This window comes from Podarcis pityusensis (assembly GCF_964106645.2).
Source record: "Podarcis pityusensis genome assembly, chromosome: 17".
Classification (NCBI taxonomy): Eukaryota; Metazoa; Chordata; class Lepidosauria; order Squamata; family Lacertidae; genus Podarcis; species Podarcis pityusensis.
The window spans coordinates 1,214,177-1,241,450 of record NC_138042.1 but is presented as its reverse complement, the minus strand read 5'-3'; the positions used below and the strand labels follow the sequence as shown (position 1 = coordinate 1,241,450).

The window sequence follows — 27,274 nt, the reverse complement described above, 5'->3', positions numbered from 1 at the left end:
TTTTCCTACCCTGTTAATGTGTGCTGTGGTGGGATACCTTCTTTAAAGGTCTTTAAAGGGACATAATTCCAGATGGTGGCAGAGGCAGGAACACCCAAAGCAGAGGCTTGACAACCATATGTCAGGAGTGCTCTGATGGTGTTTCCTGCTTGGCAGGGGGTTGGACTCGATGGCCCTTGTGGTCTCTTCCAACTCTAGGATTCTATTCTATTCTATTCTATTCAATCCTAATGCATTCCTTCTGTGTGGTGACTTCTGTTGTGATGCTAAACCCTTTCCTTGAGCTATAACAAAGCAGCTCAGCTCCTCAGCGCCTTGCTGTTTTTCGTGCTTCCACCTGTAGCACCACCAGGGAGGAGCAAGGCAGGCCTGAACGCAGACCACTGCAGCACACTCCCGGCTAGTTGCAACAAGCCCGGCATGAACTCCTGGCCCAGATGCACCACAGGCCTCCCAGATGCTTCAGAGGCCCAGGCAGCACCAGCTGGAGTGCAAAAATGCAGCTGCCTCTGGGCAGGGATTGTTGAAGGCGTGTTAGAGGGGGATTTCCTCTTGGGAGAGGGAGACTCTGGCAGAAGGAAGGGAAGAGGCAGTTTCACTTAAAGAGGGGGGAGGACAAGCAGAAGGCAGCCCAGTTTTGCCTTCCAAGATCTGTTCTTGAGTCTCCATCATGGTGCCAATATGTGCCACTCAAGAAACCATTAACGATGCCTTCTTCTTCCCTCTCTCTCACTTACTGTATGTGATTCCAGAGCATTCTCAGGATCCATCCAAACTGGTGTCTCCCAGAGCTACTTTGTTCCTACTTTCCGGCTGTAAGCTGTGTGTGGAATTGCAACTGACTTTCCACACTTTGCGTGGGGTAGCACACTGTGTGTGCACTCACTTGCTCGCTCGCTCGTTATTTCACTGTAACACCCTCTTAAAAGGTTACACACTTGTGGAGCTCTATGGATGGAGAAGGGGCAAACATAGTGACAAAACAGCACTGGCTGTTAAAACCAGAAAAGGAAGTGTGCTTTAAGAAGGCAATACTTTAATTTGTACCACAGTGCTTTTTCACCTAAACACTATTCTGTGAATTTTTCATCTTTTTTAAAAAATGTGTTTTAAAAGCTTGAAGAAAAAGCCCTAGTAAAATGGCACCATTGTGTCAATAGTAGGGTTGGCATATCTGGACACCCCCAAAATTGTTAAGCTTTTTCCGCAAATTCCTCCCACCTTTGAAATCCCAGGTGTATGGCAGCCCTGGTCAATAGTGAAGGTGTGCCTAAGAGCTTTAACATATGGCCTGTTTATTCATGCATCCTGATTTACTTACACAAAGCTTATGTGGTTCTTACATCATTATATCCAATATTCATTGAGCATTTGCTCTGATTTGTTTCCTGGGCTGTTATATGGCGGCGAGCATTCAGCCTGCGTTCATCCTGATCTGTTTGCAGGATGTTTACACATGTTCTCATTAGTAATTCCTTAGTCCCACACTTTTCTGTGCAATTCCTCATCATTTTCCAACCCCCAAACATCTGTTTGCTTTAAATGGATTTGTTGCACCTGGGTGACACAGCCCTGCAATCTACTTTAATCTTTCAAACCTACCGGTAATGTTCTGGTATGCACTGACAGTCTGGAGGCTCTCAAAGTAGTTTTGTAGGCAAGGCTTATCTGTTGCTCTTTCTTTCTCGGGACAGTGCCTTGTGACAATGCAACATTCATTTCAAGTTAATTGGGAAAATGGGAGTTGTCGTCTCTTCCCCTGAGACAAGTACTGTTAGTTTTCTGACACATTTAAAAAGTCATTTTCTTATGGTCTCTCTGAGTGTCCCTTATTTTGGAGTTCTTCCCATAGCTCACCTACCCATTATTTCACTGCACTTGCCAAAATGGAAGGGGAACCCCAGGCTCAGACAACAAACTTCTGGGATTCAGGCCTTAGCACGGAAAGTGCCCAGTGCTCCTGACTATGTAAGTGGTGTGATTTTCAAAATGCACATAAAATCCAAAAACAAATAGGCCCAGATGATTGCTAGATTACCATACTTTATTCAGAAAATCCACTCTACCAAAAAGAGAGAGAAATCCTAAATATGTTGGAATATGCCTACACATGTTGTACGTGAATGTTACATCCTTGTGTGGCCATCAGGGGTATCAAGAGTGGAGCAGGCACAACCTCACTCCCCTCCACACATCATAGGCCAAATCGGGAGAGATATTGTTTGAGACAGCCTTTTATCCCCAGCTAAGATCTTGAGATCTTGCTGCTGCTAAAGGCTCTGGGAGGTAGGGGCACTTTTGCTTCTTGTTTTTAAAGGGTAAGTCTCCAGGTTAGTAGCAGAAACAAAGCGTATTTAAGTGCTGGCCAGGAGGGAGAATTTCACTGCTATTTTTCTCTGCCTCCCCTGGTTGTGCATTCAGACACACAGATCTTCTTCGCTAGTCCTCCTCATGCATGTCTGGAGGGAGATTTTGTTCTTGAAAAGGAAACTGCCATGCAGGTGGAGCGAAGCTAGATGAAGAAGAAAATCTCTGGATCTGTGCCTCTGGGGCAAACCCGGGCAAGCCCAGGAATCCTGCCCCGCAGCCTGCTGCTTTAAACTTGCTGGTTCCCTTCCCCACCTCCTTCCCAGTCCACTCAGAAGTCCAGACTTCCAGACTCCTCACCCTCACCCACTAGACTCCACTCCTTCCTAACAAAACAGCTGCCTCTGGGGCAGGATGGGGCGTGCCAGGGGAGACAGGCCTGCTGGTCCAACCCAGGCCTGCCATCTTCCCTCCCTCAGGCAAGCCAGGGTGGAGAAGGCTCATGGAATGCAGCCCGACTGCTTCCAAGGGTGTGGGGCAGCCAGCCCTGACACGCGCCCCAAGTCATTGGGCTCGCTTGGCTCGTGGCTTCCCTCACGCCAGGACTGGGTGGGGCCCCCTCCCTTTAACCTCTCTGTTGCCAGAGCCTGCCACCCTTTCCTGGGCTGTTTCCACAAACTTCCCTGAGCTAAGAAACAGGGAGCCCCCTCCCCCTGCTTGGACCCTGTCCGCTGCCATGAATTCCCTCTCCGCCTCCGCCCTCCAGCTGCTATGGGTGCAGAGTCTTGCCTTACAGGGTTGTTGGGAAGGCTGCAACCAGATAATGCAAGTGAAGCCGCTTGAACATTCTGCAGTACAGTAAAAAAAATCAGTTTCCAAAATACAGGTACCCCACAAGCTTCCCACAGAGCGTAAGCCAACTTCTGTTCTCTCCTCCGATCTCTTTCTTTCTGTCACATGCACCTAGAATCATAGAGTTGGAAGAGACCACAAGGGCCATCGAGTCCAACCCCCTGCCAAGCAGGAAACACCATCAGAGCACTCCTGACATATGGTTGTCAAGCCTCTGCTTAAAGACCTCAAAAGGTCGGTGGTTCGAATCCCCGAGACGGGGTGAGCTCCCGTTACTCATTCGCAGCTCGTGCCAACCTAGCAGTTCGAAAGCACGTCAAAGTGCAAGTAGATAAATAGCTACCGCTCTGGCAGGAAGGTAAATGGTGTTTCAGTGCGCTGCTCTGGTTTGCCAGAAGCGGCTTAGTCATGCTGGCCACATAACCTGGAAGCTGTACTCCGGCTCCCTCAGCCAGTAAAGCGAGATGAGCGCCGCAACGCCAGAGTCCGCAACTGGACCTAACGGTCAGGGGTCCCTTTACCTTTAAGCTACCAAAAATGTATAGAACAAGTACAAATATGTGCTGGGAGTGTAAAGAAAAATAAGGTACCTAAAATCATAGAATCATAGAGTTGGAAGAGACCACAAGGGCCATCGAGTCCAACCCCCTGCCAAGCAGGAAACACCATCAGAGCACTCCTGACATATGGTTGTCAAGCCTCTGCTTAAAGACCTCCAAAGAAGGAGACTCCACCACACTCCTTGGCAGCAAATTCCACTGTCGAACAGCTCTTACTGTCAGGAAGTTCTTCCTAATGTTTAGGTGGAATCTTCTTTCTTGTAGTTTGGATCCATTGCTCCGTGTCCGCTTCTCTGGAGCAGCAGAAAACAACCTTTCTCCCTCCTCTATGTGACATCCTTTTATATATTTGAACATGGCTGTCATATCACCCCTTAACCTCCTCTTCTCCAGGCTAAACATGCCCAGCTCCCTTAGCCGTTCCTCATAAGGCATCGTTTCCAGGCCTTTGACCATTTTGGTTGCCCTCCTCTGGACACGTTCCAGTTTGTCAGTGTCCTTCTTGAACTGTGGTGCCCAGAACTGGACACAGTACTCCAGGTGAGGTCTGACCAGAGCAGAATACAGTGGCACTATTACTTCCCTTGATCTAGATGCTATTGATGCAGCCCAGAATTGCATTGGCTTTTTTAGCTGCCGCGTCACACTGTTGGCTCATGTCAAGTTTGTGGTCAACCAAGACTCCTAGATCCTTTTCACATGTACTGCTCTCAAGCCAGGTGTCACCCATCTTGTATTTGTGCCTCTCATTTTTTTTGCCCAAGTGCAATACTTTACATTTCTCCCTGTTAAAATTCATCTTGTTTGTTTTGGCCCAGTTCTCTAATCTGTCAAAGTTGTTTTGAAGTGTGATCCTGTCCTCTGGGGTGTTAGCCACCCCTCCCAGTTTGGTGTCATCTGCAAATTTGATCAGGATGCCCTTGAGTCCATCATCCAAGTCGTTGATAAAGATGTTGAATAAGACCGGGCCCAAGACAGAACCCTGTGGCACCCCCCTAGTCACTCTTCTCCAGGACGAAGAGGAACCATTGATGAGCACCCTTTGGGTTCGGTCAGTCAGCCAGTTACAAATCCACTGAGTGGTAGCATAGTCAAGACCGCATTTTATTTTTATTTTTTTGCAAGTAAATTTTTATTCAGAATTTGTACAAAAAAAAGAAAAAAGAACTGACAAATACAAAAATAAACATTTTAACATAAATTATTCATCCTATTTTCATACTATACAAAAAGAAAGCATACAATCATACAAAAAATAATAATATAACCATTAGGCTCTCCTTAGCCTTTGACTTCCCTTCACCCTTTTGGTAAGTATCAAATAAATCCCGGGTTGCGTAATTAGTTTATTAAAGTTTATAGTTATTAGCTGATAAAGTTTTTCTAATACCGCCAGTTCCTCCTATATATCCGTTCCAATATATTTCCAAAATTTACTCCAATTTTTTTGAAATTTCTGGTCGTCTTGGTCTCGTATTCTGCCTGTTAATCTATCTAGCTCGGCATAGTTGATCATTTTGACCTGCCAGTCACTTATGTTAGGAATAGTTTCTATTTTCCAGTTTTGTGCCAGCATAATTCTTGCGGCTGTGGTGGCATAGAGAAATATTTTTTTATCTTCATTTTTTATTTCCTTACCCATTATTCCCAGCAAAAAGGCCTCAGGTCTCTTGGGAAAAGTATATTTAAAAACTTTTTTAAGTTCATTATAAATTGCTTCCCAAAAAACCTTCACCTTGTTGCATTGCCACCACATATGGTAGAGGTCTCCCTCCACTTCACCACATTTCCAGCATGTCTTATTTTCTGATCTATAGATTTTAGCCAATTTTGCCGGCGTAAGATACCATCTATAGAGCATTTTCCAAACATTTTCTCTCAAACTCGTACAGGCCGTAAATTTAATGTCTCTATTCCACAATTTCAACCACTTTTCAAACTCGATGTTATAACCGAAGTCAATTGCCCATTTAATCATTGCCTCTTTGACTTCCTCGTCTTTTGTATGCCATTCCAGTAATATGTCATATAATTTAGACAATGTTTTGTTTTTGCCTTCTATTATTTCTATATTGAATTTTGATTTCTTGTCCTCAAAGCCCATTTTTCTTTTATCTTGTTTTAACATATCATTCACCTGATGATATTGTAGCCAACCGGTGAATTGATCCTTTATTTCCTCATACGGTTTAAGTTTAAGCCCTTGTTCTGATTTTCTTACCAAATCTTCGTAGGTGGCTGTTTTCCCTTCCATGTTGGTTTTTTTTATTGTTAAGACCTCTACTGGTGAAATCCACCATGGTGTTTTTCTTTCGAGAAGATTCTTATTTCTTTCCCAGACCTGATATATTGGTCCCCTGAAAATATGGTTTAAGAAAGCCCTGTGGACTTTCACCTTCTCATACCATAGATATGCGTGCATAGTCAAGACCGCATTTTACCAGCTTCTTTACAAGAATATCATGAGGCACCTTGTCAAATGCCTTGCTGAAATCAAGGTAGGCTACATCCACTGTGTTCCCTTCATCTACCAGGCTTGTAATTCTGTCAAAAAACGAGATCAGGTTAGTCTGACATGACTTATTTTTCAGAAATCCATGCTGACTATTGGTGATCACAGCATTCCTTTCTAGGTGCTCACAGACTGTTTGCTTAATGATCTGCTCCAGAATCTTCCCTGGTATTGATGTCAGACTGACTGGGCGGTAATTATTTGGGTCCTCTCTTTTCCCCTTTTTGCAAATAGGGACAACATTTGCCCTCCTCCAGTCTGCCGGGACTTCGCCTGTTCTCCAGGAATTCTCAAAGATGACTGCCAGTGGTTCTGAGATCATATCTGCCAGTTCTTTTAATACTCTTGGATGCAGTTCATCTGGCCCTGGAGACTTGAATACATCTAAACTAGCCAAGTATTCTTGTACTATCCCCTTAGTTATTCTGGGCTGTGTTTCCTCTGCTGAATCATTTGCTCCAAATTCTTCAGGTCGGGTATTGTTTTCTTTATCAGAGAAGACTGAGGCAAAGAAGGCATTGAGGAGTTCAGCCCTTTCTGTGTCCCCTGTTTGCATTTCACCATCTTCTCCTCTGAGTTACCCCACTGTTTCTTTGTTCTTCCTTTTGCTACGAACATACCCATAAAAGCCTTTTTTGTTGCTTTTAACCTCTCTAGCAAGCCTGAGTTCATTCTGTGCTTTAGCTTTTCTGACTTTGTGTCTACACGTGCTGGCTATTTGTTTGAATTCCTCTTTGGTGGTTTCCCCCCTTTTCCATTTTTTGTACACATCCTTTTTTAATCTTAACTCAGTTAAAAGTTCTTTAGATAGCCACCCTGGCTTCTTTAGGCACCTTCCATGTTTCCGTCTCATTGGTATTGCCTGAAGTTGTGCTTTTACTATCTCCCTCTTAACAAACTCCCAGCCATCATGAACTCCCTTTCCTTTTAGTATTACTGTCCATGGGATCTCACCCAGCACTTCCCTAAGTTTTATGAAGTCGGCTTTCTTAAAGTCAAGAAATTGAGTCCTAGTATGCTTGGCTGCTCCTTTCCGCTGTATAGTAAACTTCAGAAGAGCATGATCACTCGCGCCTAATGATCCTTCCACTTCTACCCCACTAACCAGGTCATCAACATTGGTTAGGACCAGATCTAAAATGGCTGTTCCTCTTGTTGCTTCTCCCACTTTCTGCACAATGAAGTTGTCTGCAAGGCCAGTGAGGAATCTGTTTGACCTTATGCTCTTGGCTGAGTTTGACATCCAACAAATATCCGGGTAATTGAAGTCCCCCATTACTACTATCTCCCTTCCTTTTGCATGCTTGGCCATCTGTTCCAGGAAGGCATCATCTATGTCCTCCGTTAGGCTTGGGGATCTATAGTAAACTCCCACAATGAGGTCACTGTTATTCTTCTCTCCCTTAATTTTGACCCAAATGCTCTCACTTTGGCTTTGAGGTTCTAAATCTTGGATCTCTTCACAGGTATACACATCCCTGACATATAACGCCACACCTCCTCCTTTCTTGTCTGGTCTGTTTCTCTGAAATAGATTGTATCCCTCCATTATTACATTCCAATTGTGGGACTTATCCCACCAGGTTTCAGTGATGCCTATTATGTCATATTTAGTTTGCTGTACCAAGAGCTCAAGCTCATCTTCTTTATTTCCCATGCTTTGCGCATTAGTGTACAGACATTGAAGTCCATTAATCATTCCCCCGTGTCTCTTATTTAAGGATTTTTTCCTCCTACCACTAGGTCTGCGTGCTGTTTGCTCCATTTGGTCTATGACATTTGGATGATCATCTTCATCAATTGATAGACTCCTACCTTCAGGAGCACTGTCTCCCTCCCCCACATTAGTCAGTTTAAAGCCCTCCTGATGAGGTTTCTGAGATTTTTGGCAAAAACATTTCTCCCAACCGTTGTGAGGTGCAGCCCATCGCTTGCCAGAAGTCCATCTTCAAGAAACTGCAGTCCGTGATCTAAGAGTCCAAACCGTTCCTGTTTACACCATTTGCGAAGCCAGCTGTTCACTTCCACTATTTTTCCCTCTCTCCCTGGGCCACATCGTTCAACTGGGAGGACAGATGAGATGACAATTTGTGCATTTAATTGCTTCAATTTCCTGCCCAGAGCCTCGTAGTCTCTTTTGATCTTCTGGAGGCTATTGCTTGCAGTGTCATTGGTTCCCACATGAACCAAGAGGAAGGGGTATTTGTCAGTGGGTTTTATTATTATTAGATAATGGAGGCATATAATTCGGACAAGAAAATTGGCTTCCAGGTGGAAAAATCAAAATTAGAAACAGAACTGCTAGAACCCAAAACTAAGATTTTGTCAAAGATGTATAACTTGCTGTTGAAATGGAATACTCAGGATGAAACGGTGAAATCTGCTATGATTAAATGGGCGCAAGATGTTGGACATAATATAATAATGGCTGTCTGGGAACAGTTATGGACCACAGGTATGAAGTTTACGGCATGTAATGCCTTAAGAGAGAATATTATGAAAATGGTATACAGGTGGTACATGACTCCAGTCAAGCTTGCAAAAATCTATCATTTGCCCGATAATAAATGTTGGAAATATAAAGAAACTGAAGGTACATTCTTTCACCTTTGGTGGACGTGCCCAAGGATTAAGGCTTTCTGGGAAATGATCTATAATGAATTGAAAAAAGTATTTAAATATACCTTCTTGAAGAAACCAGAGGCCTTTCTCCTGGGCATAGTCGGCCAATTGGTGCCAAAGAAGGATAGAACTTTTTTTATGTATGCCACAACAGCAGCAAGAATACTCATCGCAAAGTATTGGAAGACACAAGATCTACCCACTCTGGAAGAATGGCAGATGAAGTTATTGACTATATGGAACTAGCGGAAATGACTGGCAGAATCCGGGACCAGGGAGAAGAGTCGGTGGAAGAAGATTGGAAGAAATTTAAAGACTATTTACAGAAATATTGTAAAATTAATGAATGTTAGAATGATGTTGGATAGAAATTAAGTGGTTTTTAGCTGCAATACTATAAGGGAATATGAAAAATGGATTACTAACAGGTAAAAATTTAATGTTACAATATTTTAAGATTAATGATTAGGATAGACAAAGAGGGGAAGGATTTGCTGAACCAACAAACTGAACTGGAATACAAAAAAGGGAGGCGTGAGGAGGTCTGGGAAATAAGCTAATGAAAAATAAGTAATGGAAAGATTGAGTTGTTTTTAATTATTTTTATTTTTTGTGTTTTTCTTTTTTCTATTTTTATTTTGTAATATTTTGAAAATCTTAATAAATATCATATATATATATATATATATATATATATATATATATAAGAACTTTGCTTCAGGATGAGAACATAAATCTGGTGCTCTGGTGGCACGGCGGCAGCAGGAGGCCCCATTAGCTAAAGTGGTGCTTCAGGTTAAGAACAGTTTCAGGTTAAGAATGGACCTCCGGAACGAATTAAGTACGTAACCAGAGGTACCACTGTATTTGACTGATCAACTAATACCAAATTAGAAATGAAAACTGATATAGGCTTTAAAAAGTGTGAAACAAGTAAATTGCTTGTTTTGAGATCAACCGTATGATGTACAAAGCAGCAATCAAAGTATAAAATGCAAACTGTAACACCCCCACAGACACTGAGATTAGCAGATCAGAATCTCCCCAAATTTATGCTCAAACCCCTACCTAATCCCCCCCAAAAGTGCTTCCTTGCTCTTCCAGCATTTGTCAATGGAAGCTCTGTACAGCTCATCCCCTTGGAATATCCCGCCCCCCCTTGCCATCTGCTGCACACCTGCCTCTTTGGGGGCCCCTGCACTCTCTTCCCCCTCCCCACAAGGGTGTGACATAGTGCACAGACACACACACACTTGCCCTGAGGGGCTAACAAGAGAGGGGAGAGGAGGGTGTTGGGCCTGTTAGAACTGGCCAATTCTAGCCCCACCTCTCTGCCTCTGCTAGGTAGAAATCCCAAAGTTCAAGAAGGGATGCTGTGGGTGGTGACGGAAAGTTGCACTCTTCGAAGAACAACCTGTTGGGTCCAGAGAACTGGTGCTCCCCTTCAGCCCTGGGGAGAAAAGGGGGCGCATTCAGAGCCTCCCTTTGCTGGAGTAGGGAAAGATCTCGAAATACCCACAGCTTGAGCAGATTAAACATCTAGATTCAGGGTGGCCCTGATTTCTGCAGCGAATTTCTCTCGAAAAAGCAGCAACTCTCCTGTGAGGACCTCCTAGCAGAGATGGCCTTGGCTGATCTTCACTACACCACAGGCATCAGCAGTGGATTCAAGGTCTACATCTTGGAAGGTGAGTCCCACAAACCCTTGCCTTTAATGCAGTTTGTGTGCAACTTCCAGTGCTCCCTTTTGCAGCCGCAGAGGCAGTGGGATGTAGCGGTTAAAATGAGCACATCCCCTTTAACCTGGCTGAGTGCTGAGCCTAATGCTGCGCACGGATCCCTGTTCCTGCTACACCACGTATCAGCCATATCCTGAGGGCACGAAAAGCAATTGCAGGCTCCAGCTGAGCTCGGCCTGGGAGAGGCAGCACCCTGCCTGCCACCACCTCGGCTCTTCCAGGTGTCCCCACTTCGATTCTCCTCAGTGGCCCACTTCACAGGGCCGGCCACTCTAACACTGCCTTGCTCCACACACCCCCACCCCCGATTCACCCTTAGAGGTGCATATTAGCGTGGAAGTATATTGGGGGAGAGAACATTTTCCATTTTTAATTTGAATCTGCTTGCAGTATTTCGTTCACACATTCACCTCCTTCTGATTTTTCAATATGCATACTTTTATTTTTATTTGTTTTATAGGTTTATAGGCTGCCTTTTGAAAAAGGAAAACAGTTTATCCTCACCAGCTGGTGGTTCCTTTTAGATTTGCACACATTACTCTTGTCTGTGTCTATCCTCCTTCCCCCACTGTTGTCTTCACAGTTGGAATTTGGATTGTATGCTCTCTGGGGCAGAGGCTTCTGTCTTTTACAGTGATTATGGTAACACACCATGTGCTCATCTTGACTGCAGCCCACAAAAATAAGGGGTGTTAGAATCCCCTTTGGATGGGGAAAGTGTTCTGTCTTACCTGCCTAGAGCAGCAACAGTGGGGTTCAGCTAGGGAAGGGGGTCAACAAAGGGTCTCTTGGCACATTGAGACCTATCGGATGTATTGCATCAGTAGCTTTCAGGGACTTGAACTCACTTTGGCAGATCCAGGCAGTATTGTCCTCAGTTTCACGCATATGATGTGAAGTTGGCTCTCATCCCCAATAGCTTTCCCCACCACAAATCTGGGCAAGCGCTCTGAAACAAGCGAGAACTGGCATGAATATGGGACAAGGTGCACTGCTAATTAACTAATCCCACAACCTACGAACGCAGGTCTAGAGGCACATTGCATACAGAAGTGGTGTCGGGTGCCACACCAGTACCTGTCTGAACAGGAACCATTAGTCAATGCCATTGCTCCACCCACTTTGAAAAAAGGAAGGAGCATTCAGCCCAGACATTTTCTTTGAGGTCCAGACTTATGCGCTCAGAAAAGGCAAGTGGCATTGCCTACCTAGAGCTGCACATAGAATGCAGATGGAGGGAACTGCGTATGTATTTGAATGGTTGGCCTTAAAAGGGATATCAGGGATGGGGAAACTGTGGCCCCCCAGATGCCTTTGGAATACAGCTCCCATTATGGAGCTTGAGTCCCAACAACCTCGGGGCGGGGGGCCTACAGGTTCCCCATCCCTCATCCCTGTTTTAAATAAATAAATAAATGGATGAATCAATGAATGAATGAAAGCCAAGTCTCCCTGCACATAGACACCAGCATGGCTCAGCTAGGCTCTTTTCCCAAATGCGCTCATTTTTTATGGGTATAGGATTTTTAATTCCTTTTTTTCTTTTTCTTTTTTGAATGAGGGGCATTCAGAATGGGATCTGCACCCTGAGGCAGTTCAGTCCTAGGAGGGCGATAACAAGTCCTTTTTCTGCATCTGCCCTAAGACTTAGAGTGTTGCCGTTCTCAACAGGCTCGTTCAGAGCAACTGATCCTCACAAGCCTCACGTGCAGCCCAGACAGCTGCTCTAGTCATCATGGCAAACAGGAGGCAGCCCCACATGGGGGGTGGAGAAGTGCTGCTGCTCAAAACTCCCCTGGTCTTTTGGGTCTGTGGCCAAGCAGGAGAGCGTAGCAGTGCATTGCTAAATCAGACTGGCCCTGTGGCATTGTCTAGAAGCCTAATAAAAATGAAGATCATGTTGCCTGTGTGATGATACAGGAGTGGGTGGGGTGGGGTGGTAAAGCTTATATTCTGTGAACCGTCTGAGACCCCTGGGTATAGGGTGGTATATAAATTTAATAAATAATAATAATAATAATAATCCCTGACAGGTGCCAGACAAAGTCAGTTTAGGAGTTTTTTTAAAAAGTTAAACGTCTGCATCTCAGGGGGGAAAGCATCTGAAAACAGAACTTGGAAAGGCGGTCATTTTGTGGAATTTGTTGACACCTGAGTATCTTTCCCTTTTGTTTCTGAAATCTTCATGGCTACAAAGTCAGCACAGGACTATTCCCTTTATCTTCAGTCTTGGAGAAAAGCAGAAGGGAAACTTGAAGGAAGTCCAGAGCTTTCATTCCAGCCATCTCTGATTAAAGGATTCTTGGTGGCAAGATTAGAAAGACCCCTCCTGGACAGCTGCTACCATTCAGTCCGCACCATGTAGAGAGAGACATGCACACCAGAGCAAGGGCTCTGTGACCTCCCCACTAAACAATAAAATAAAATTCTGCATCCAGACAATCTGAATCCTACATTTTAAAAAATGAATGTTGATGCCTGATATGTTGCTTGTGCTCTTTTTTTAGACTCTCATTTAGCATAATTTATTCTTCAGTGTTTCCCTTCCTGCATAGTTTCTAGTCATGGGGAGGAGCTATGTCAGGCACCACTTTTAACCACAGGAAATCAAGGTTAGCCACTTCTCTGGCATTTCCAAATGTGTTGCTCACACTGTTTTTGGATGAAAGCAGAGATTCTCCAGATGTGGTGCCCAGTGCCATGTTCTGCGCCTTTTCTGTGGTCCTGTGGAATCATGGCAGGCACACACTCAAGAAAACAGATACACGCTTATAACATGGCTGCTTTTCGTAATAAGGATCCCTGCCAGAGCCACAAAGCCTGACATTATTGTACACTGCTGAATGCTCTAGTCTGCCCACTGCCTTCATTTGTTCTGCGAGAGCCTCTTCTGGGCAAAAGCCCCGGTGGTGTTTGTCCTTTTGGTTATGGATATAGCAGATTACACAGGATGTTATCAACAGTTCAAAATTGACTTCCCCCCGTGCAGTATGTGAAGCAGCACTTTAGTATTCATGCTCATGCATGTACTTGCACTTGAATCAAGATGTATCCAGCCCTCTACTCCTTAGGCCCTCCAATCCTAAACCTGCTTACCTGGGAGTAAGTCCCATTGAATTCAATGGGGATTACTGCTGAGACAACGTGTAGGATTGCACTGTTGCTGGACTCCCATTTCCCCTGACTGTTGGCCATAACTGTGGGAGCTGATGGGAGCTGGAGTGCAATAGCATTCTTTGCTCTAGAGGCTCTGAGAAGTGGGTTCAGCCTTAAAGACTGACAGCTGTTGCTGTCTCATGCTGAGCAATCTTTTAAGAAGCCCTGCTATAAGGCTGTTTTCTGCAGATGCAATAGAGGCGATGAAGAAGGTCCTCTTTGCCATCACCATCGCCACTTGGTAGGCTCAACATTGAGCTCTAACCCGTGTCTGGTCCGATTTCCGCCACCAGTGCTCTAGCCGTCTCAGCGATTGTTTCATCACCCTCAGCTCCGGGAGAAACTGAGGGAGAAGACACTTCGGAGCCAGACAGTCAATAGCCCTGGTTAACTCCGTATTCCAACGGGTCACCGGGGAATCAGCTGAAAGGCGATCAACATGGGATAAAGCAACCCCTACCACTCTCTGGAAACCGTTTGGATCCATTAAGTGATGGGGGCGGACCATCCGAATCAGTCCCACCTCCCTGCAGAGGGGAAGGGTCTCAGAGAAATCCAGTTGCACCAGGAAGTGATCTGACCATGGCACTTCTTTTGTTTTGCTTTTACTTAGTGTCAGATCACCAACATCCATAGAGGTGAACACCAGGTCTAAGACATGTCCGCGGCTATGAGTTGGGCCAGACTTATTCAGGGACAGCCCCATGGAGGCCATGCTTTCCACGAAGTCCCGAGTGGCCCTTGTAAGGTCGTGTTGGCATGGATGTTAAAATCCCCTAGGATAAGGTTACCAGGCATCCCCATTTCCTGGGGACAGTCCCTGGATTTACAAATCAGTCCCCATACAAAATCCATTGAAGTTGACTAGTGTCCCCGGATTCATTGAAAACAATCTGGTAACCTTACCCTAGGACAACCAAACTAGGTGTCTCCAGGAGCACATCCATCACAACCTGAAGCAGCTCAGGCAGGGAGTTCTTGATGCAGGATCCTTGACCTTCTCTGGGTCTCCATGCCTTCTGCCCAGTCACCATTGCATAATGGGAAACCCACATTTGCAGACACAGCCAACTTGCTTGCTGCCAGTGCCAGGTCCATTTTTGCTCTCATGCCTAGTCCCAAACCACAACACCCAGGGCCAGCCCCAGACATTTTGGTACCTGAGGTGAACCACAGAATGGTGCCCCCTTCTCAGCAGGAAAGAAGGGAGGAGTGAAGCTCAACACCAGGAGCAATGGGGGGATAAAGATCTACATTGGGATCCACTGCCTCCGGGGACCCTGCTGCCTGAGGCGGTTGCCTTGCCTTGCCTTGCCTCATGGGTGAGCCATCCCTGACGGCACCCCCACTCAAGCGTTCCCGTCCACCCTGCTGTCAAGTTGCACTGCAAGATGTTTCATTGGCGCTCTCTTTCCAGGTCAGTCGTCTTTCGAGAACGAGCCGAGGTTCCCCCGCTTCCCAGCCCATCGGCTGCCTGTCTATGCCATCAAGCGCAAGCCCAGTGTGGATGTGAGAAGCCCTGAACGGAGCTTGCATGGGCAGAGGGCGTCGAAAGTCAAGCGATTGACCTGTGGGCCTGTGGCAGCGTGAGTGACCTTGAGGACCACCAGGGGGCGTTGTAGCATAAGGGCTCAGCATTTTTGAAGCAACTTTTGAAATGTTTGGGCTCCGGCCTCTGGCAACCCTTAAAACAGCCCTGCAAGGTGTGTCGGTCTGCCCCTCACCATGGTGCTCATGGCCAGCCAAGGGTGACACAAGACTTGCTGATTTATAGGGTTCTGACATCCGGTTGCGTCACAATCTCCAGGCACAGCTTCGCTCTTTAAAGCTCCATGTCCAAGAGGGTTTGGGTTTTTGCCCTGGCACTTCCCCCAGGAAAACCCACCTTTTACCAGTGAATCAGAGCAAATGGTTCTCCATAGAAAACTGCTGATTTTGCCAGGATAGGGGCAGAAACAATGGCTTCAAGTTGTAAGACAGGAGGTTCTGACTTAACATCAGAAAGAACTTTCTAACATTAAGAGCTGTTTGACAGTGGAACAGTCTCCCTCAGGAGGTGGTGGACTCTCCTTCCTTGGAGCTTTCTAAGCAGAGGTTGGATGATGCTTTTCTTTTATGATGATCTAGTTGAGAGTCCTGCCTTGCAGGGGGTTGGACTAGATGACCCTTGGGGTACCCCCCACTTCGTGATGCTATTATTCTCTCCCAGCCCTACCTGGAGATGCTGGGACTGAACTAGGGGTCTCTGCATGCAAAACAGGTGGCACTTCCTCTAATCCCGCCAGCTCCCCGTTGTGCAAGAAGAGTGATCCCACACTGCACAGCCCAGAAGCCTCTGTCCCAGGGCAGGGTTTCCTGTGTGCCTTCTGGGCGCTCTGTGCTGGGTGCTGCCCAAGTCACAAACAGATTCTTGCCACTTCCAGGTTGACGGTTGAACAGCTAAAGCTCTGAACCGCGCCTAGAAAATACTGTCTGCAATCCCGGTGGAGCTATGTGTAGTGAGGACGTTGTTAGGAGAAGACAACGCAGGAAGCAAAATGGGTGTAAAAGCGTAGATATATGAACATACAGGCTTTGATTTATTATAATTATGAAGACAGCTCTCTCAGTTCATTGACCAAGTACTTTACCATGTTTTATCCAATTTCTCCTAATGTTTTATCCAATTTTCCCTACTCTTGTGGAGTAGGTCACTGTTATTCCCATTTCATAGATGGGGAAAATGAGCCTTGAGTCCAGAGATCATGATTTGCCCTCACCTAGTCCATCTTTCAATAAGCACTGAAGGCCACTACTTTTGCAAAACATGTTTTTATTCTGAATTAATTTGCTCTAACATCTGCTTTTAGAGCTATGCCGTTGCTGGCATACGTTAGAATCCCCGATGCACTGATAAATGTGAGAGAAGCAGTGCAGCACAGTGGTTAGCGTGCTGGACTAGAACTTGAGAAACCAGGATTCAAATTCTCCCTCAGCCATGAAGCTCACTGGGTCACCTTGGGCCCATCCTATTTTCAGACTAACCTACCTCACAGGATTGTTGTGAGGATAAAATGGACGCTGTACTCTGTAAAAACCATGTGCACTGTCTGGAGGCCCTTGGAGGAAGGGTGAGATATAAATGTAGTGTAGAAAGTGAAAAGCCCTTCCTTATCCCCAGTGCTTATTTTTCTAGAAAAAGAGGTGCTGGAACTCACCACACCTTGTTCTCTTAGCATGGCAAAGGCACCACCTGAGTTGTGGCTGGAAAAAAAGCCCTGCTCATTCCCACTCTTCAGTCTAGGTCGCCGTGTTAGTCTGACACAGTCAAAATATATAAAAAAATAAAAAAATTGTCCAGAGGAACCTAAGAGACCAACTAAGTTTGTTCTTGGTATAAGCTTTCTGAAGAAGTGTGTATGCGCAAAAAAGCATAAGCTTTTGCGCACAAAAGCATAACCAAGAACAAACTTCGTTGGTCTCTTAGGTGCCATTGGACAATTAATTTTTTTATATATTTCCACTCTTCGGTGGTTAGAGTATTGGACCCGAGAGACCAAGGTTCAAATCCTCACTCAGCCATGAAGCTCACTAACTAGTCATCCTCAGGCCAGTCCCAATCTCTCAGCCTGACCTACCTCACAAAGTAGTTGTGAAGATTAAATGCGCAGAAGGATAGTCATGTTTGCCACAGTGCGCTTCCTGGAGGAACAGTGACATACAAATGTACAAACACACAACTTTATCAAATGTATTCAGAGTAGAAGACTAAATTTCTTTTGTAAATTAGGCATTATATTTTCTGTAGTTAAGCCTAAGGGTGCACATATTTATAGGCATGCCAATTGTCTGGAAATGATGGTTTCCTATTTTAAAATGGTCCCAGTGCCATGGGGACCAGGCACATTTTAACTGGGAAGGAAGAGCCTTGGGCAACTCATTAATTTCTCAGCTTCAGTCCCTCAAGTGTAGAATGAATAAGCTGTATAGACTATTTTATATTAATTGTATAGGTTGTGCTTATATTTAAAACAAAACTGGGGGTAGGAATGAATTCAAGCCGTAGTTCTGTCTGTGGGTATAAAGCTGTAGTTAAAATGACTTACAGGGTGACACCCACATTACTGGGTGGCCTCTTCAAGATGCTCTGAGCCATATTCTGAAGTCTCGTTTCTCCAGATGCCACCTTCTCCTCTGCCAGTGCATGAAGACTAACAGAGGACATGGGTTTCTGCTCTCCTCCCAGTTTATTGTCACAACAACCCTGTGATCAGGCTGAGAAACGGGACTGGTCCAACGTCTCCCAGAGAGCTTCATCTAGTCACCTCCTGACCAGCAAGTTCTAGCACAGGGTCACTGCTTAGCCTGGCATCCAAGTGGCAGAGAATTGCCAAGAGATCTAGTGTGGGGTCAGGCATGCTTCCTTCCGCATTGCAGACAGGGCTTAATTTCCACAGGGAAAGTGACAAAGTGCAAGACTTTAAGGAAGAAACATGACGCTCCATCCCTAATCCCTGAAGTGAGGAGAGCACTTTGCACCACTTCTTCACTGCTGTTTCCTGTGATGTGAGGCTAAGACCCCAGATTCCAAAGAGAGACTCTCTAGATTATTATTATTAATTAATTAATCAAATGTACAAAGAATGGATGATTTTGAATTATGGTGCTGGAGGAGACTCTTGAGAGTCCCATGGACTGCAAGAAGATCAAACCTCTCCATTCTGAAGGAAATCAGCCCTGAGTGCTCACTGGAAGGACAGATCATGAAGCTGAGGCTCCAAGACTTTGGCCACCTCAGGAGAAGAGAAGACTCCCTGGAAAAGACCCTGATGTTGGGAAAGATGGAGGGCACAAGGAGAAGGGGACGACAGAGGACAAGATGGTGGGACAGTGTTCTCGAAGCTCCCAGCATGAGGGAGGCAGTGGAAGACAGGAGTGCCTGGCGTGCTCCGGTCCAGGGGGCCACGAAGAGTCGGACACAACTAAACGACTAAACAACAACAAATATGCTATCTTTCATCCATAGATCTCAAGGCAGTTCACAGCATGGCAATTGGCCCTCAAATAGGCTGTGGCTCCGTGCAGGAGCAGATTTCACATATGGATTAATCTAGCCCTGTAATCCAGTATCATTTGTACAGCGGCGGAGCATATGCCCGCGCTGCCCAGGGCGGGTGCACTCCTGAGGAGGTGAGGCACAGAGGGGGCCTCCCAGGTGTGGGATAGCTGCTCGGGTGCACAGAGCGGCGCACACACCCTCCATACTGAAGTGGTTTTCAACCAGTGTGCCATGGCACCCTGAGGTGCCTTGAATGATGGTCCGGAGTGCCGCGGGCAACACTGGCCTCTGTCCCTCTTTCCTCCCCTCTGATGCCCTCTCTTGTCTCTGCCTCCTAAAGGCTTGCACAGCTGTTTGTTGCAGCAGCCCTGGCTACAAGCTCCCCAGGCGAAGGGTGCCTCTTGGGGTGGCCAGGGGGTGCTTCCCAGGCCGCTGTGGGGCAGTGTGAGGAGGCACCTCTCTTTGGGGCAGGGGGGGGAGTAGTTGCCCCGAGGACTCCCAAGGAGAGAAGAGGAGGCTGAGGGAATACTCCACAAGGGAGGGTGTTTGAAAAAGGGTGAGGGTCTGCCAGTTCTGTGGACAAGGGGTGATATAACTGGGCTCCTGAGCCCCACAGGGGTGCCGCAGAAAGAATGTAGTTGGTTAAGGGAGCCATGGACTCAGAAAGGTTGGAAACCTCGGATATACTGTATAGGTGACTCTCTCTATCTCTCTCTTCAGCTCCCTGGAACAGAGGGTTCCTCCTGCTGCACAGATCCCGATTGCTGTTCCCTGTGTCACCATGTCCAGACCTGAGCCTTGCAGAGACTCTCAAGTGCTTCACCCATCCTGCCCACATAAATGCCCCCTGCGGAAGCCCCTCCTGGAGCCAGCCCTCACTGTCTCCCAGTTGCAGCAGGTAAGTCCTGGCTAAGCGCTCCTTCCACCTTCACCTTGTCGTTCCTCATCTCCAGCTCAAAACACCTCTTTCCCTGATCTTTCAGATGCGGCCTTCAGTTATCACCTGTGCACCCCGCCGGAGCCGGCCAGAGAAACCTGAAAGCACCAGCTCTGCAGTGAGTCCCCATTTCCCCTTCTCTCTCTCTCTCTCTCTCTCTCTCTCTCTCTCTCTCTCTCTCCTCTCTCGCAGTCTCTTCCCCAACCTGCTGACTAAGGATTGATGGGAGTTGTAGTCCAAGCCACAGAGAACTAAGCTTTTCTTAGGCAGGAAGAAGGGGGTGCTTCTATTTATTTTCATTCTATTTTTGTAAAGTTTTACATTATTATTTCATGTTATAATGTATATAAAACAGAGATGCCAATTATAATACCAAATGACCTGCTTATTGAGCATTCATCCTGATTTGTTTGCAGGCAGATCATACAATGTTGGATATTTAGTAAGCATCCATTCTCATTTGTTTGTGGGAAGATTAGAGGATGGTTGCATCAAACCATCAAATTCCTGACCTGCTACTTTCCTTATTGCAAAAAATCTGATCTCTTAAGTGGGTTTGTTGCGCAAGACCTCCCAATCAATTATAATGGTGCGACCTGAATGTGTCAATACAGTGGTACCTCAGGTTACATACGCTTCAGGTTACAGACTCCGCTAACCCAGAAATATTACCTCGGGTTAAAAACTTTGCTTCAGGATGAGAACAGAAATCGTGCTCCGGCGGCGCAGCGGCAGCAGGAGGCCCCATTAGCTAAAGTGGTGCTTCAGGTTAAGAACAGTTTCAGGTTAAGTATGGACCTCCGGAACGAATTAAGTACTTAACCCGAGGTACCACTGTATGTGATTGAACCCAACCCAAAAACAGGAGCTGCCTGGAAGTGTCCTCAGGTGACTTTTATGTCACTGTAACTGTCATGGCTTCTCCCAAAGGATCATGGGAATTGTAGTTTGGTCACACTGCTGAGAAACCTGTTAGAGACCCCTAGTTTTGCCAGACCCTCAACATAACTGCATTTCCCAGGGAATTCCCAATATCTGTATATGAGGCCCCCTTTTACAGCATAATGTCAAATATTTGTTTGTGCAGAATACATGCAGTCCTGATTCTAATTCACACACAATTCCCATATATATTTGCTCAGATAAACGTGCTGTGCATTTGGAAGGCAGAGAGGGGATGGTAGAGAAGGACCTAGAGGAGAAGTCACAGAGTAGTTACTCTCCCCACAGAGCACCCTTTAACCACCCTGCTGCTCTTCTCACAGCTGAGGGGGGGAGAGGTTGAGGGTTGCTTTCCATACATCTGGTTTTCAATTCACATACGGGATTATGAGCACAGAACCAGATGCTGAGGGGGCAGGAGAGCAGGCCAGGTTATGGCTTTTTGCAGGTGTCATCAGAAGCTCATATTTCCTGACCAAACCTGTTTTCCCCCAACAGATCACCCCATCAAACCGCAGGAGCACGAACTCTGATCCTGCCCCCCCACAGAGGCTCCATGCATGGACCACGGGCTCTGTGGGGCCTTCAGTACAAGTCAGCAGAGAAGCATCTCCCAAGCAAAGAATCCAGCGTGCAGACAAGAATCCCATCCCCAGCGCTTGAAGCTCTTTGGCTTTGACCTAGCAGGTCCCTCCTGTGTCCCTGTTGTCCAGCAATGAGGAATCCTCCAGATGTTGCTGGACTCCCGATTCCCATCAGCCGGGGAGCCAGCAGGGAGAGACGATGGCAGCTGCAGTTCATCAACATCTGGAGAGCCACAGGTTCCCTGCCCATCTGTATTGGCTATCCTTGGACCCCTAAGCCCAACCCCCATCCCTTTTTATGGCCAAGTAGCTGTCCATATTCCTACACCATGTCCCTGGCTCAGTGCCCTCCTTCCCTACACCTTGTGTTCTTATTCCCCTTCTAGACCTACAAATTGAACTGCCTTTCCTGTCTCAAACCCATTTATGTGAAAACCCTGCTGGTTCCAATGGAACTGACTTCTAAGTCAGCATGCTCCTTTAACACAAGAATTGCTCTTGCCCGGTCAGATACCACGGAGGGTCCATTCCAGTCCCATTTTGCTTTCAGCAGGAGCCAGGCCAGTGCTCGTGGGAAGTGAAGATGGAGCAGGTGCAAAGGCAAGAGCCCTGTAGTGACCCGGGTTCCAGAATGGTGATGTGTACAAAGCCTAAAATTCCAGCCTCTGTGCTGTGCACAGAGACTGGAACTGGAACTAAGAACGGAAAGTCTGAAAACCTCATACACTCCAGGAGTCCAGGTGATGTGTAGCCAGCAGGTGATGGCTAGAAACTTCCCACCTTGGTTTCCCCAGTGCAAACAAGCAGATAAATTCCAATAAAGTACAAGAAAAGAAGAAATAGTGCCCAATCCAGCACTCATAGGAAGATCCAAGAATCACAAGTAGCCTCTGACAGAGGAACCAAACTAAGACAAAATATGGACCCTTTCCTACGTGGGACTCAGCCCTGAAAGTGGAGGAGAGCCATTTTAAAAAACACATCATTTTATATTTCTCTAATTCATGAGTGTCAATAAAGTCGCGTTGAACTGTGTCTTGTGTGTGCAGTAAGATTTCTGCTTGTGGTGCTTTTGGGGGTTTTGGCCTCAAAGCACTCTCTGGGTAAAGTATTCAGGTTTGGTAACCAGCGTTGGATCTCCATTCACTTTGTAGAAGTAACTGTTGCCAATTCTGCCCGAAATTAAACCTAATGTTTTAGTCCTGTTAAGCCTGTTCCATTACCATGGGGAAAGCAAGCCCTGAATTCTAGTTTATATATACTGAGAGGCCTAACAGAGACTGATGCAAAACCCAGAGGTCTCCACTTTATTGTGTCAGGGATATGTGTGTTAGATGAGTCCAAATGCAACAACCCAAATAGATGATTGTCTACCAGGACATCCCTTCCTACTCAGCTAATCACTACAATGGAATGTACTGCCCTACTATTACCTCTGCAACCTCAGCACACAGCCCAGCCCAGGAAATGCTTTTCACTCCGGAACACTTAGAACCTTTAAGAGCATTCCAGGACAACAGGGCAGGCAAGCAAATAGCTAGAGAGGTTATTGCCTTTTTTACAAAGCTCCTGTCATTGTTACTAATATTTTAGCATATTGTCAAAGATACTATTTTTCAGCAAATCTACATAGAATAATAGAATTGTAAGTCCAACCCCTTGCAATGCAGGAATCTCAAGACATGGTTTCCCATCCCATTTGAAACCATACTGGACCCTGCTTAGCTTTGCAAATGTGCGAGCAGTTTTATTGCTGCACCACTAGGAGGTACATACTTTTACACCATATTCATCTGTCTGCAAGCAGAGCTCTCAACAAACAGCCTAAAACATCCAGATGCAGAGTAGTGGTTGCTTTTACAGTAAATGAAAACAGTAGAATCCATAATATGATTAAAATCTCCCACCTAGGACACACACTGGCCTGATATGCTAAGCATTTTTTTTTTAATTTCAAAAATAACAATCATATATTAAACAACAACCAACAAGCATACAATGAATTATATCTATGTGAAAATGAAAAAAATGCTTATGAAATGGGGGAAAGCTTATATGAATTAATATCCACATTACACAGTGTGTTGACATATAAGGCAACTTATTGTACTGATTATTCCTCAGTTCTCAAGGTCACCATTTCAAAAAGAGGAAGCAGCTATTGGGGGTTGCAAAGATGAAAGGAAGCTGACATTAGCCTGGCTCCTGGTAGTCTCCAGTACTGAAACCCACAGTTTCTTCAAAATCAGTCTGGGGGTGGGGGGCAGAGAGAAAGAGAGAGAAACGTGGTTAAATCCAGGGGAAATGCTGGGCTCCCCCATCGTTTCCTCCTCCCCAGAAGATCGCCACCAACTCACCTTCACAGGGGGGCACATTTTGGCATGGTGCTTGCTCCTCCACCACCAGCCCCTGTCCATCCAGCGGCTGGCAGTTGGGTCTTGGGCGCCCCCAGAAGCTGACATTCAGTACCTTCCCGTTCTCTCCTTCCACTGTCATTCTGCAAGCCAGAGAGAAAGGATCACAATGAAGGGGCTGCTTGGCTTAGGAGGTCACACTCCCCTCCCCTGTTCCTCCAAACTGGCTTCTCTGAGACAATAACAACACGACAACTCCAGCAGGATATGTCTTCCCCCACCTCCCAACACAGCGTGTGGTACCCCTGCACATTTAAGGCTGTGCCATACCACTTTATACAGTCATGGTTTCCCCCAAAGAATTCTGGGAGCTGCAGTTTTTTAAGGAGCGCTTGTAGGAGACCCTACCCCATTCCCCTCACAGAGCTGCAATTCCCAGAGTCCCCGGGAAGACCAATTGACTGTCCTTGCAACTCTCAGTACGCTTAGCACACTTCAGTTACCAAGAGTTGTGTTTTTTTCAAGGAAGCCATGACTTCACCCCACTGGATTCTGGCTCAGAGCACCCCAGATATTGTTGCTGGCTACCTTTTGTACTGGTTTTGCATGTGACTGTGAAAGGCTCAGGTGTCTTTATATTCAGGGCCAGACTTAGGGGGTAACTAGGACCCTTTCCTGGATAATCCAGCAATGGAATCCTTCATTGGATTTTAACCCTTGCTGCATCCAGGACCCCAGGAATTAGAAGGGACTCAGTCATCATACAGCCTAACCCCTCCCTGCTCAAACTCACAACAGCCTATCTGTTTCCAATCTGATTTTATTTATTTTGATAAATTGTATGCCCATTTGTTTTTCATGTGTGATTTTTATCAGTATTATTAGAATAACAGAATCATAGAGTTGGAAGAGACCACAAGGGCCATCGAGTCCAACCCCCTGCCAAGCAGGAAACACCATCAGAGCACTCCTGACATATGGTTGTCAAGCCTCTGCTTAAAGACCTCCAAAGAAGGAGACTCCACCACACTCCTTGGCAGCAAATTCCACTGTCGAACAGCTCTTACTGTCAGGAAGTTCTTCCTAATGTTTAGGTGGAATCTTCTTTCTTGTAGTTTGGATCCATTGCTCCGTGTCTGCTTCTCTGGAGCAGCAGAAAACAACCTTTCTCCCTCCTCTATGTGACATCCTTTTATATATTTGAACATGGCTATCATATCACCCCTTAACCTCCTCTTCTCCAGGCTAAACATGCCCAGCTCCCTTAGCCATTCCTCATAAGGCATGGTTTCCAGGCCTTTGACCATTTTGGTTGCCCTCCTCTGGACACGTTCCAGTTTGTCAGTGTCCTTCTTGAACTGTGAACATTCTTTATTGTTTTGTGCAAACTGCCAAGTAGTTTTTGCCTATTAACTCTTGTCAGATAAATACATGAATTCTGCACTAGCTGCAGCTGGCCAGTTAAGCAAGTCAGAAAGTGGTTTCGCAGGCTTGCCCTTCAAAAATGAAACAACTCCCTATTTCTCTCTCCCTCAACTCAACTCAGCTCTCTCTCTCTCTCTCTCTCTCTCTCTCACACACACACACACACACACACACTGCCCTTCCCTCATTTCATACTCACGGGTAATTGGGGTAGATGGCTTTGCACTCCCTCTTACGAGATTTCATGGGCTTCTCCCCACAGGGCGGGTTGCAGAGGCCCCATGGGCTCCATTCTGTCCAGGCTCCTTTCACTGAGAGAAGCCACACAAATCAGACCCACAGGCTTGGCATCCCTTGACTCCACCTCTGCCTACTGAACAACTACCATGAAGGGGACTGTAGCTCTGTGAGGGTTCTCCCAACAGCTCTCAGAACCCTTAACAAACTACAGCTCCCAGGATGCTCTGGGGGAAAGCATTACAACTGTTAAAGGAGTATCAATATGGTGTCAATATGACAAGTAGAGTATCTGAAGAACCAGTGGGGCATGGCAGTGAGAGCCTCAGAAAGGGACCAGAAAGACATGGGACTCAGCTGCATGGTAAAAATAAAATGTTATAAATGCATTATAACATGTGATACCAGATGGTTCTGTACAGCTGGAATCAGAACTATAAAATTTTCCATTATGAGCTTTTAAAAAAAAATTCAGAGCATTTCTTATAGTTGTGTAGATGCAGCCCTGCTCAACCTGAAGCACACAGGGTGGCTTTGGGCCAGGCATTCAAAAGCAAGGGGCAATAATCAGGTAGGGAGAGCGGGGGACCCCTAAAATCACAGGCACGGAAGCCTGTGAACAAGGAGACTCGGTGGGCACCAGAAGCGCCCCCCTTCACTGTGAAAGAGCCTTTTTAAAGGCTCCGGAACGGCATCGGGAGAGCGCGGTGCTGAGAGTCACTACCCAGCCCGCAGTGTGAAGCCGCGTCGTCATTGACGGAGAGCGCCGACTCCTTCCTGCAAATTGAATTGAATTCAAAACCCCGTGAGTAGGACTGAACGATTACTGGAATTTTTAAAAGATTTAATTAGAAATTTGGCCGGAAACGGGGAAGGGTAAAATTAAGGAAGTCTGCCTTCCCCCGACTGCATGACAGATGAAAGCAACGAAAGAGAAAAAGCTGTATCTGCATGAAAATAAAGATAGAATTGCTTAAGCCTGGCATTGGACTTAAACCCCATCTCTAGCAAGCAGGAGCAGAGGGGGGGAAAGTAATCTTATTAACCTGCATGATTTATTGAGAGAGAAAAGTTTCCAGCTGCCTTAATTCCTTTGATACGGTCTGCCAAAATAAGACACCAGGATAGAGACTTTAGAAACCTTAGAAAACTCTTCAAGGATACATAGTGGATGTTTTACTTGATACAAAGTTTGGACTTTGCTGCCACAATATATCGGACTTTGACAGTTAAATTACGTAGAAAAACTGTTGCAGCATTTATATTGAAGTTTCCTGGTTTCTTTGTTCCTTGCTTTTTGTTTCCTTCACTTGGACACTATGTCTTGCTCCCTCTAGAGGGTAAGAAGTAACAATTGGAATAACAGAGCAAGACAGTGGGATTTTCCATTTGGGAACTGCTCCTGTGAGAACGTCCTTGGGACATGAGTGGCCCAGCAGATGAGATTACAACTAGAGCCAAAGCAAAACAACAACAACAAAAGAAAAGAGGTTCAATATCAAGTTTGACACAGACTGGAGCAGCTGCTCAGGAAAAAGCGACGGTTGCCTCCATGGATTCTATGACACAGGCGTTACTTAAGATAAATCAATCCTTGGAAGCTCTGACAAAGCAGAGTACAGAGAACTCACAAAAACTAACAGAATTAACAGCAAGATTGGATCTTAATATGAAAAGTGTCACATCTAATACAGAATCCATAAATAAATTGATTGAAGAGAACTCTGCTACACGTAAAATTGCAGAGGACGCCAGAAAGATTGCTGAAGAGACACAGGAAAAATTAGAACCGATTTCGAAAAAAGTCTATGAACATGATGCGGCCTTGTCCTTGATGGAATTACAGAGAAAGGAGAGAAACCTGAAATTAAGACTAATTCCCGAGAGTGAAGGGGACAGCCTTGTGGAGTTCCTTACACAAGAGTTTACTGACTGTTGGCAGGAAGATTTGGAGGAGGAAGAATTTAAGATAACAACAGCATTCAGATTGGGCAGGAGACAGAATAGAA

The 27,274-nt window shown here is 45.9% G+C and overlaps 2 protein-coding genes and 2 long non-coding RNA genes across 4 annotated transcripts in view; 2 read left to right on the top strand and 2 right to left on the bottom strand.

Annotated features, from left to right (window-relative positions):
• LOC308467103 overlaps positions 1-27,274 on the bottom strand; it is a 260,657-nt gene that overhangs the window by 190,041 nt on the left and 43,342 nt on the right. The gene's annotated exons all lie outside the window — the stretch shown is intronic.
• Positions 6,846-22,284, top strand: LOC308467098. The gene is made up of 2 exons (XR_013981132.1): positions 6,846-7,161; positions 21,397-22,284. It is a non-coding gene; the product is annotated as an uncharacterized lncRNA (long non-coding RNA).
• LOC308467093 (uncharacterized protein) lies at positions 10,195-22,284 on the top strand. The gene is made up of 5 exons (XM_080988522.1): positions 10,195-10,541; positions 15,166-15,334; positions 19,507-19,684; positions 19,770-19,841; positions 21,164-22,284. Exons 1-5 carry the CDS (start codon positions 10,475-10,477, stop codon positions 21,326-21,328), a joined length of 651 nt encoding a protein of 216 aa, XP_080844648.1. The 5' UTR covers positions 10,195-10,474; the 3' UTR covers positions 21,329-22,284.
• The window catches only part of CFP (complement factor properdin), a 30,142-nt gene continuing 25,838 nt past the window's right edge, over positions 22,971-27,274 (bottom strand). The window contains exons 8-10 of the mRNA XM_080988478.1: positions 25,228-25,339; positions 23,607-23,746; positions 22,971-23,499 (exon numbers count right to left, since the gene is read on the bottom strand). Of these exons, the coding sequence (XP_080844604.1) occupies positions 23,495-23,499; positions 23,607-23,746; positions 25,228-25,339 (257 nt within the window). The 3' untranslated portion in view covers positions 22,971-23,494. The remainder of the gene's footprint in view (positions 23,500-23,606; positions 23,747-25,227; positions 25,340-27,274) is intronic.

Coding starts and splice junctions, on each gene's coding strand:
- LOC308467093 (XM_080988522.1), top strand. CDS start 10,475: ATGGCCTTGGCTGATCTTCACTACACCACAGGCATCAGCAGTGGATTC. Junction 10,542..15,165: donor CAAGGTCTACATCTTGGAAG/GTGAGTCCCACA, acceptor CTCTCTTTCCAG/GTCAGTCGTCTTTCGAGAAC. Junction 19,842..21,163: donor CTGAAAGCACCAGCTCTGCA/GTGAGTCCCCAT, acceptor TTCCCCCAACAG/ATCACCCCATCAAACCGCAG.